General features: G+C 48.3%; 1 protein-coding gene across 1 annotated transcript in view; it reads right to left on the bottom strand.

Moving 5' to 3' along the window:
• Positions 1-9,543, bottom strand: part of LOC137327793 (dickkopf-related protein 3-like) — a 299,345-nt gene extending 289,802 nt beyond the window's left edge. The window contains exon 1 of the mRNA XM_067993599.1: positions 9,481-9,543. Within this exon, the coding sequence (XP_067849700.1) occupies positions 9,481-9,543 (63 nt within the window). The remainder of the gene's footprint in view (positions 1-9,480) is intronic.
• Between the last annotated feature and the right edge of the window lie 1,545 nt (positions 9,544-11,088).

Raw genomic sequence — 11,088 nt, 5'->3', positions numbered from 1 at the left:
GAAGGAGGGGGGAAAAGAGAGAGAGAGACAGAAGGAGGGGGGAACGAGAGAGAGAGACAGAAGGAGGGGGGAAAGAGAGAGAGATAGAGACAGACAGAAGGAGGGGGAAAGAGAGAGAGAGACAGAAGGAGGGGGGAAAGAGAGAGAGAGAGACAGAAGGAGGGGGGAAATAGAGAGAGAGAGACAGAAGGAGGTGGAAGAGAGAGAGAGAGAGAGACAGAAGGAGGGGGGAAAGAGAGAGAGAGACAGAAGGAGGGGGAAAGAGAAAGAGAGGGAGAGGGGGGGAAGAGAGAGAGAGAGGCAGAAGAAGGGGGGGAAGAGAGAGAGAGACAGAAGGAGGGGGGAAAGAGTGAGTGAGAGACAGAAGGAGGGGAGAAAGAGTGAGAGAGACAGAAGGAGGGGGGAAAGAGAGAGAGAGACAGAAGGAGGGGGGAAAGAGAGAGAGAGACAGAAGGAGGGGAGAAAGAGAGAGAGAGACAGAAGGAGGGGGGAAAGAGAGAGAGAGACAGAAGGAGGGGGTCAATAGAGAGAGAGACAGAAGGAGGGGGGAAAGAGAGAGAGAGACAGAAGGAGGGGTGAAAGAGAGAGAGAGACAGAAGGAGGGGGGAAAGAGAGAGAGACAGAAGGAGGGGAGAAAGAGAGAGAGAGAGAGGTAGGGGAAGAGAGAGAGAGGGGGGGAAGAGACAGAGAGAGACACAGAAGGAGCGGGGAAAGAGAGAGAGACAGAAGGAAGGAGGGAAAGAGAGAGAGAGACAGAAGGAGGGGGGAAAGAGAGAGAGAGACAGAAGGGGGGGAAAGAGAGAGAGAGAGAGAGAGGGGGGGAAAGAGAGAGAGAGAGAGGGGGGGAAGAGAGAGAGAGAGGGGGTGGGAAGAGAGAGAGACAGAAGGAGGGGGGGGAAAGAGAGAGAGAGAGGGGGGAAGAGAGAGAGAGAGGGGGGGAAAGAAAGAGAGAGAGACAAACAGAAGGAGGGGGTTAAAGAGAGAGAAAGAGAGGGGAAGAGAGAGAGAGACAGACAGAAGGAGGCCGGAAAGAAAGAGAGAGAGAGAGAGAGAGAGAGAAAGGGGGGAAGAGAGAGAGAGAGAGCGAGAGAGAGGGGGGAAGAGAGAGAGAGAGAGACAGAAGGAGGGGGGGAAGAGAGAGAGAGACAGAAGGAGGGGGGAAGAGAGAGAGAGACAGAAGGAGGGGGAAAGAGAGAGAGACAGAAGGAGGGGGAAAGTGAGAGAGACAGAAGGAGGGGGGAAAGAGAGAGAGAGAGACAGAAGAGGGGCAAAGAGAGAGAGACAGAAGGAGGGGGAAAGAGAGAGAGAGAGACAGAAGGAGGGGGAAAGAGAGAGAGAGAGACAGAAGGAGGGGGAAAGAGAGAGAGAGAGACAGAAGGGGGGGGGAAGAGAGAGAGACAGAAGGCTGGGGAAAAGGAGAGAGAGTGAGAGAGAGGGAGAAAGAGAGGGAGGGAGAAAGAGAGAGAGGGAGTCAGAGAGAGAGGGAGAAAGAGAGAGAGAGGAAGAGAAAGAGAGACACAAAGAGGAAGAGAGAGAGAGAGAGGGGAAGAGGAAGAGAGAGTGGAAGAGGAAGAGAGGGGGAGGAAGGAAGAGAGGGACCCACATCACCATCAACCTTGCAGTCACCCTGTTTACATTAAGTTACTAAGTCGTTAAGTAAACAAATTCTAACTGGTTTGATATTTTAATGGTGAACTCAGTGGATTCAGTAATAAAATGGTAGGCGGTCTGTTTATGCAGGTTGGTAATCTGATAACTAGTTGGCAAAGCAGTAAAAGATAGAGAAGAATGAATTGCATTAATATCGTGCTTTTCACAACCTCCGGACGTTCCAAAGCGTTTTACAGCCAGCCAGTTATTTCTGTTTTGTCGAGAAACGCAGCAGCCGATTAGCACACAGCGAGGTCGCACAAACAACATTGAGATAAACGACCAGATAATCTGTTTTTAGGTGTTGGTTGTCGGATAAGTATTGGCCATGACACCATCGCAACAGGAGGAGGCCGTTCAGCCCCTCGAGCCTGTTCCGCCATTCCGTTGGATCATGGCTGATCTGCGTCATAACGCCATCCCGCCCGCCTTGGTTCCTGAACCCCCGCCTCACAAAAAAAAAAGTATCAGGAGAACTCCCTTTCAAACACTGCCATGAGGTCTTTAGTTCAACATTCCATCTGAAAGAGGGCACCTCGACACTGCAGTGATACGTGCTCAAGTCCAAGAACGGGGTTTGAACCTGCAACCTTCTGACTCAGAGGAGAGAGCGCTGCCCTCTGCGTCACAGTTAACACGTGGCCGGTTTGTAACTTGCAAAGTGAGACATTATCAGCCATCTTTGCACTGACACATCTGGGAGATCAGGTTTCTCATTTTTGCATCGTGCACTGAGTTGGGTGTCCTGACTTTTCCACGAAGGTCATCCCAGATCCTCGTCAAATTCTCCGGATAACCATTTCTCCTCACTGGTTGACTGGACCTAACTGGTGTTTGTTGCTAAAAAAAAAATCAGATTTGCCCCGCTCTTTGTTCTTGCACTGCGTGAAGAGCAAGCGTCTTCGTTTCTCAACCGACAGTCGATAATTAATAAATCTGCTCCTTAATTCTCACAGCCCTGGCTCGTTGTTTCAATGTCGAAACGACAATGAGGAACAATTGTTATGACTGCAAACGGTCGCCCAAGAATAATATCAACCTACAGGGTCAGTCCAAATCAGCGAAAGATAAGGTTTGAATTCTTGTTCCCATTAATTCCCACTGTATTAACCTGCTTCCCCAGATTGCATAACCTCTTACGCCATCTAATTCCTGTTCGCAATAGGATTTGACTTAATTGGAACTGAACACTAATTGAAAAGGGAAGGCTGAATTTTCACATTAAAAACAGAAAAGATCTCCACACTTCTCCATCTGTGTCAGTCACCTCCAGACATGTTGGTTGGAGGCAATGCAGAGATTGCTGCCTTTTTTTTTTAGAAACATAGAAAATAGGAGCAAGAGTAGGCCATTCGGCCCTTCTCCACCATTCAAAATGATCATGGCTGATCGTCTAACTCAGTACCCTGTTCCCGCTTTTTCCCCATATCCCTTTAGCATTAAGAAATATATCTATCTCCTTCTAATGACATCGCCTCCACTGCCTTCTGTGGTAGAGAATTCCACAGGTTCACCACCCTCTGAGTGAAGAAATTTCTCCTCATCTCGGTTCGAAATGGCATACCCCGTATCCTGAGACTGTGACCCCTGGTTCTGGACTCCCCAGCCATCGGGAACATCCACCCTGCATCTAGTCTGTCCAGTCCTGTTAGAATTTTATATGTTTCGATGAGATCACCTCTCATTCTTCTAAACTCTTGTGAATACAGGCCTAGTCGACCCAATCTCTCCTCATACGTCAGTCCTGCCATCCCAGGAATCAGTCTGGTAAACCTTCGTTGCACTTCCTCCATGGCAAGGACATCCTTCCTCAGATAAGGAGACCAAAACTGCACACAATACTCCAGATGTGGTCTCACCAAGGCCCTGTACAACTGCAGTAAGACATCCCTGCTCCTGTACTCAAATCCTCTTGCAATGAAGGCCAACATACCATTCGCCTTCCTAACTGCTTGCTGCACCTGAATGCTCACTTTCAGCGACTGGTGTACGAGGACACCCAGGTCTCGTTGCACCTCCCCTTTTCCCAATCTATCACCATTCAGATAATAATCTGCCTTTCTGTTTTTACAACCAAAGTGGATAACCTCACATTTATCCACGTTATACAGCATCTGCCATGTTCTTGCCCACTCACCCAACTTGTCTAAATCACATTGGAGCCTCTTTGCATCCTCCTCACAGCTCACATTCCACCCCAGCTTTGTGTCGTCTGCAAACTTGGAAATGTTACATTTAGTTCCCTCATCCAAATCATTGATATATATTGTGAATAGCTGGGGCCCAAGCACTGATCCCTGCGGTACCCCACTAGTCACTGCCTGCCACCCGGAAAAAGACCCATTTATTCCTACTCTCTGTTTCCTGTCTGTCAACCAATTCTCAATCCATGCCAGTATATTCCCCCCAATCCCATGTGCTTTAATTTTGCACACTGACCTCTTGTGTGGGACCTTATCAAAAGCCTTCTGAAAATCCAAATACACCACATCCACTGGTTCTCCCCTATCTATTCTACTAGTTACATCCTCAAAAAACTCCAGTAGATTTGTTAAGCATGATTTCCCTTTCATAAACCCATGCTGACTTTGTCCAATCCCGTTAATGCCCTCCAAGTGTTCTGTTATCACATCTTTTATAATAGACTCTAGCATTTTCCCCACTACTGATGTTAGGCTAACTGGTCTGTAATTCCCTGTTTTTTCTCTCCCTCCTTTTTTAAATAGTGGGGTTACATTTGCCACCCTCCAATCTGTAGGAACTGTTCCAGAGTCTATAGAATTTTGGAAGATGATCACCAATGCATCCACTATTTCCAGGGCCACTTCCTTTAGTACTCTGGGATGTAGATTATCAGGCCCTGGGGATTTGTCAGCCTTTAGCCCCATTAATTTCCCTAGCTCTATTTTTTTTTTTACTGATATTAATTCTCTCCGACGAATTTTCTTAAAATTCATTCTCGAGATGTGGGCGTTGCTGGCAAGATTGGCATTTACTGCCCATCCCTAGTTGGCCTGAGAACGCGGTGATACAGCAGAGTGACTGGATAGGCCACAGCAGAGGGCAGTTAAGAGTTAATCAGGTTGGCGTGGGACTGGAGTCACGTGGAGGCCCAGACCGGGTCAGGACGGCAGGTTTACTGACAGTAGCAGATCTGGGAGATCTGATTTAGGATTTAACCACCAATGAGGCAACAGCCCGAAGAACTGCTGTTTTCTGAACCTCCATGTGGTTCAAACAGGACAAACCAGCGACTGAGGAGCAGAAGCACAAATAGGGCTGAGTTGCCTTGACTTTGTGGGCCAATCGCCAGGAATTGGAGGCCATTTTCTAGTTCATGAGCTGTCATTGGAACACCCTTTGCATTATGTGATTATTGGCAACGCACACACACACACACACACACACGCGCGCGCAAGTACAAACACACACGCAAGTACAAACACACACGCACACCCCAAACTCACTTTTATTGACACCGTCATTCTCCTTGCCTTGACTCTCTGCGAGGTATTTTTGTGGACGTGATCCAGGGATCAGGCAGTGGCCAATTGTTCTTTGTTCCAGTGTACGGTTATCCTGCCGACCGGAGCAGCCGCAGCTGATCTGCGAGCTGGCGGATCCCCGTGTGCCAGCCCGCGATGCCAACTGCGGCACGCGCCACTGGTGCGAGAGAGTTCTAAAGACTGCCTGTACTTGGCCCCCCCAGTGACCCTGGCGGCCACCGTCACCTCAATTATCTCAGCCTTTATTTTCTCCCAAGGATGAGATTTGGAACAAGAGCTACTTTTAATGTTGTGTTTTAAGAGCGTATCACTGCAAAAAAAATAAATAAAGTGATGAGGCATCTCTGATGATGCTTCCTCATGGACTGTAAATAATAAGCAATTGGGTGACTTGTCTCCCTAATACCTAAAAAGCTCACGCCCATTGTGTTGGAAGGGCCTTTGATCTCTTTCGAACTGTGAGCTCCTGCAGCAGAGGCAGAAAAGCCCCAGAAAAGAGCAGGCTCAAAAAAAGTCAGGATGCAGAGGAGTCAGTCTGTTTACGTCAAACGAGACAACCCACTGAAGTGGGGTAGGGTAGCATTCTCGTTAATTTCATGTCATTACTTGGAGATAAGTTGCATTAATTAAGCTAAGTGAGTCTGATCTGTACGTTCACCTCATCATGGAAGGAAGCAACTCAATGATTCTAAAGCTCGTTCATCAATGACCTTCCCTCCATCATACGGTCAGAAATGGGGATGTTCGCTGATGACTGCACAGTGTTCAGTTCCATTCGCAACCCCTCAGATAATGAAGCAGTCTGTACCCTCATACAGCAAGACCTGGACAACATCCAGGCTTGGGCTCATAAGTGGCAAGTAACATTCGCGCCAGACAAGTGCCAGGCAATGATCATCTCCAACAAGAGAGAGTCTAACCACCTCCCCTTGACATTCAACGGCATTACCATCGCCGAATCCCCCACCATCAACATCCTGGGGATCACCATTGACCAGAAACTTAACTGGACCAGCCATATAAATAGTGTGGCTACAAGAGCAGGTCAGAGGCTGGGTATTCTGCGGCGCGTGACTCACCTCCTGACTCCCCAAAGCCTTTCCACCATCTACAAGGCACAAGTCAGGAGTGCGATGGAATTCTCTCCACTTGCCTGGATGAGTGCAGCTCCAACAACACTCAAGAAGCTCGACATCATCCAGGACAAAGCAGCCCGCTTGATTGGCACCCCATCCACCACCCTAAACATTCACTCCCTTCACCACCGGTGCACAGTGGCTGCAGTGTGTACCATCCACAGGATGCACTGCAGCAACTCGTCAAGGCTTCTTCGACAGCACCTCCCAAACCCACGACCTCTACCACCTAGAAGGACAAGAGCAGCAGGCGCATGGGAACAACACCACCTGCACGTTCCCCTCCAAGTCACACACCGTCCCGACTTGGAAATATATCGGCCGTTCCTTCATCGTCGCTGGGTCAAAATCCTGGAACTCCCTTCCTAACAGCACTGTGGGAGAACCGTCACCACACGGACTGCAGCGGTTCAAGAAGGCGGCTCACCACCACCTTCTCAAGGGGCAATTAGGGATGGGCAATAAATGCCGGCCTCGCCAGCGACGCCCACATCCCATGAACGAATTTTTAAAAAACCATTATGCTATCGTACCTCTGATTATTCTGGTTCACTAATGTCCTTTGGGGAAGGAAACCTGCCGTCCTTGCCCGGTCTGGGCCTATATGTGACTCCAGTCGCCACACCAACGTGGCTGACTCTCAATTGCCCTCTGAAGTGGCCTTGTGAGGCACGCAGTTGTGTCACCCGCCATTTAAGGGCAACTAGGGATGGGCAATAAATGCTGGCCTTGCCAGCGACGTCCACATCCTGAGACAACGTTCTCTGCTTTGCCTCTGACTAACATCTCGAGAAGGTGACTGACACAGATGGAGAAGTGGAGAGATCTTTTCCTTTTTTTTTAAAAATGTTCAGAAAATTCACTTGAATCCCCTTCAGTGTTCATTTTCCAACAGACAAACTCCAATGCAAACAGACCACAGGAATTGAGTGGCGGAAGAGGTTATTTAATCAGGAGAAGCAGGTTAACAACGCAGTGTGGCTTCGTTCAAACGATGACAAGTGTGTTTGTGGTACAGTTTCCTGGACAGTTACTGCGTCGAAGAACGTGTCAGAAACTCAGGCAGACTTCAAGAGGCCACTCAGAACGTCATGGCAATTTGGATCGGCTGTCGTCTGACATTCTTGTCGAGCCAGAAATACTTTCCAGGCGGTGAGTCTAATATTATCTTCCGAGAAAGTTATAATCAGCAGCCCGTGGACCATTTGGACGCAGGAGGAGCCACAGAGACAGGCCCAGCTCCAACTGCCACACTCGGGAATGCACTATATTTATCAAAGCAAACGCCCGTAAAAAAAAGAAACATAAACCCTCGCGGTCTGCTGCGCATCTCCCGCAAAGCTCAAAGGCGCACGGCGCAGATCTTAAAACAAGCCTCTAAACTCGCCAAGGCTTCTTCGACAGCACCTCCCAAACCCGCGACCTCCACCACCGAGAAGGACAAGAGCAGCAGGCGCATGGGAACAACACCACCTGCACGTTCCCCTCCAAGTCACACACCATCCCGACTTGGAAATATATCGGCCGTTCCTTCATCGTCGCTGGGTCGAAATCCTGGAACTCCCTTCCTAACAGCACTGTGGGAGAACCGTCACCACACGGACTGCAGCGGTTCAAGAAGGCGGCTCACCACCACCTTCTCAAGGGGGCAACTAGGGATGGGCAATAAATGCCGGCCTCGCCAGCGACGCCCACATCCCCAGAATGAAATGAAGAAGTTTCAAGCATGTAAAGAATACTTCAAAATGCTGCAGATGCTGGAAATCTGAAATAAAAGCAGAAAATGCTGGAAACGCTCAGCAGGTCGGGCAGCGTCTGCTCAGAGAGAAAAACAAACAGAGTCAACGATTCAGGTCGATGATCGGTTCTGACGAAAGGTCATCGGCCTGAAACTTTAACTCGTGCTTCTCTCTCCACGGAGGCCTGCTGAGTGTTTTCCAGCATTTTCTGTTCTTGTTTCAACCCTCGGTGCTCAACTCTACCAGAACGTCCAGAAACCGGGTTTCACAAACACACAGGGTAAGTACGCAGGGCAGACTGACTGATCTACGTGCTATGCTCCATCCCACCAAGATTGTAACGTGCCCCGCGTAAAATGAATGGATTTTTCTGTCTATATATTCAGAATATTCCCCACTCCAGAGACGCGAACTTGTAATCTCGGCCGACACTCCCAGCGCAGTACTGAGGGAGTGCTGCACTGTCGGAGGTGCCGTCTTTCGGATGAGGCGTTAAACCGAGGCCCCGTCTGCCCTCTCAGGTGGATGTGAAAGATCCCAACGGCAAGTAACCTAGAGGTCCTGACTAATAATGGGATGAGGGGGGTGGACATATGAGGAGAGGTTGAGTAGATTGGGACTCTACTCATTGGAGTTCAGAAGAATGAGAGGCGATCTTATTGAAACATATAAGATTGTGAAGGGGCTTGATCAGGTGGATGCGGTAAGGATGTTCCCAAGGATGGGTGAAACTAGAACTAGGGGGCATAATCTTAGAATAAGGGGCTGCTCTTTCAAAACTGAGATGAGGAGAAACTTCTTCACTCAGAGGGTGGTAGGTCTGTGGAATTTGCTGCCCCAGGAAGCTACATCATTAAATAAATTTAAAACAGAAATAGACAGTTTCCTAGAAGTAAAGGGAATTAGGGGTTACGGGGAGCGGGCAGGAAATTGGACATGAATTTAGATTTGAGGTTAGGATCAGATCAGCCATGATCTTATTGAATGGCGGAGCAGGCTCGAGGGGCCGATTGGCCTACTCCTGCTCCTATTTCTTATGTTCTGAGAACGTGAGGCAGTTTGAGAATTTGAATTCAGTTTAAAAATAAAATCTGGAAACTAAAAAGTCGACCTCAGTAAAAGTGACCGCGAAGCTGTCAGATTGTCGTAAAAACAACCCAACAGGTTCACTGATGTCCTTTTAGGGGAAGGAATCCAGCCGTCCTTACCCGGTCCGTCAACTGGGGAAAATAGCGTACAGAAATAAAAAGGGGAGGCCCAAGATGGATAAAATCGAAAAAGTATAACCTGAGAAATCGCGGCAGATTAATCTGCATCCTTGGAGTATCTCGGGGTTTTGAGCATGATTAACGTGCGTGGCTAAAGTTACTCTGCACATCTTGTTGTGATTCAGTGGAACAAATGGAGAGTTTCAGATGACGCTGGCAGCACAGGAGGTGAAACAAATACCCTGACGTGCGTCACAGTTTCACAACAGAAGACGGGCAGCGCCTGCTGACCAGAGGGCGACATGGTTTTAAGCCGAATCAGCTCAGGGGTGCAAATCGGACGGATTCACATCTTCACTGCGCAAACCTGGTTTGTGTTCCCCTCGAGTTCAGATGATTGAGGGGTGATCTGATTGAGGCGTTTCATAGAATCATAGAATCACAGAAGTTTACAACATGTAAACAGGCCCTTCGGCCCAACATGTCCATGTCGCCCAGTTTATACCACTAAGCTAGTCCCAATTGCCTGCACTTGGCCCATATCCCTCTATACCCATCTTACCCATGTAACTGTCCAAATGCTTTTTAAAAGACAAAATTGTACCCGCCTCTACTACTGCCACTGGCAGCTCGTTCCAGACACTCACCACCCTTTGAGTGAAAAAATTGCCCCTTTGGACCCTTTTGTATCTCTATCCTCTCACCTTAAATCTATGCCCCCTCGTTATAGACTCCCCTACCTTTGGGAAAAGATTTTGACTATCTACCTTATCTGTGCCCCTCATTATTTTATGGACTTCTATAAGATCACCCCTAAACCTCCTACTCTCCAGGGAAAAAAGTCTCAGTCTATCCAACCTCTCCCTATAAGTCAAACCATCAAGTCCCGGTAGCATCCTGGTAAATCTTTTCTGCACTCTTTCTAGTTTAATAATATCCTTTCTATAATAGGGTGACCAGAACTGTACACAGTATTCCAAGTGTGGCCTTACTAATGTCTTGTACAACTTCAACAAGACATCCCAACTCCTGTATTCAATGTTCTGACCAATGAAACCAAGCATGCTGAATGCCTTCTTCACCACCCTATCCACCTGTGACTCCACTTTCAAGGAGCTATGAACCTACTCCTAGATCTCTTTGTTATATAACCCTCCCCAACGCCCTACCATTAACGGAGTAGGTCCTGGCCCGATTCGATCTACCAAAATGCATCACCTCACATTTATTTAAATTAAACTCCATCTGCCATTCATCGGCCCACTGGCCCAATTTATCAAGATCCCGTTGCAATCCTAGATAACCTTCTTCACTGTCCACAATGCCACCAATCTTGGTGTCATCTGCAAACTTACTAACCATGCCTCCTAAATTCTCATCCAGATCATTAATATAAATAACAAATAACAGCGGACCCAGCACCGATCCCTGAGGCACACCGCTGGTCACAGGCCTCCAGTTTGAAAAAACAACCCTCTACAACCACCCTCTGTCTTCTGTCGTCAATCCAATTTTGTATCCAATTGGCTACCTCACCTTGGATCCCGTGAGATTTAACCTTATGCAACAACCTACCATGCGGTACCTTGTCAAATGCTTTGCTGAAGTCCATGTAGACCACGTCTACTGCACAGCCCTCATCTATCTTCTTGGTTACCCCTTCAAAAACGATAAAAGGGATTCGATTGGGAAGATCGAGATAAACTATTTCCTCAGGTGGGGGAAATCAAGAACAAGGAGGGGCATAACCTTAAAATGAGAGCCGGGCCGTCCAGGGGTGATGTCAGGAAGCACTTCTTCACACAAAGGGGAGTGGAAATCTGGAACTCTCTCCCCGCAAACGACACTG

Source organism: Heptranchias perlo, chromosome 12 (assembly GCF_035084215.1).
Source record: "Heptranchias perlo isolate sHepPer1 chromosome 12, sHepPer1.hap1, whole genome shotgun sequence".
NCBI classification, from domain to species: Eukaryota; Metazoa; Chordata; class Chondrichthyes; order Hexanchiformes; family Hexanchidae; genus Heptranchias; species Heptranchias perlo.
The sequence above is the reverse complement of the archived record's forward strand: the minus strand, read 5'-3'. Positions and strand labels throughout refer to the sequence as shown.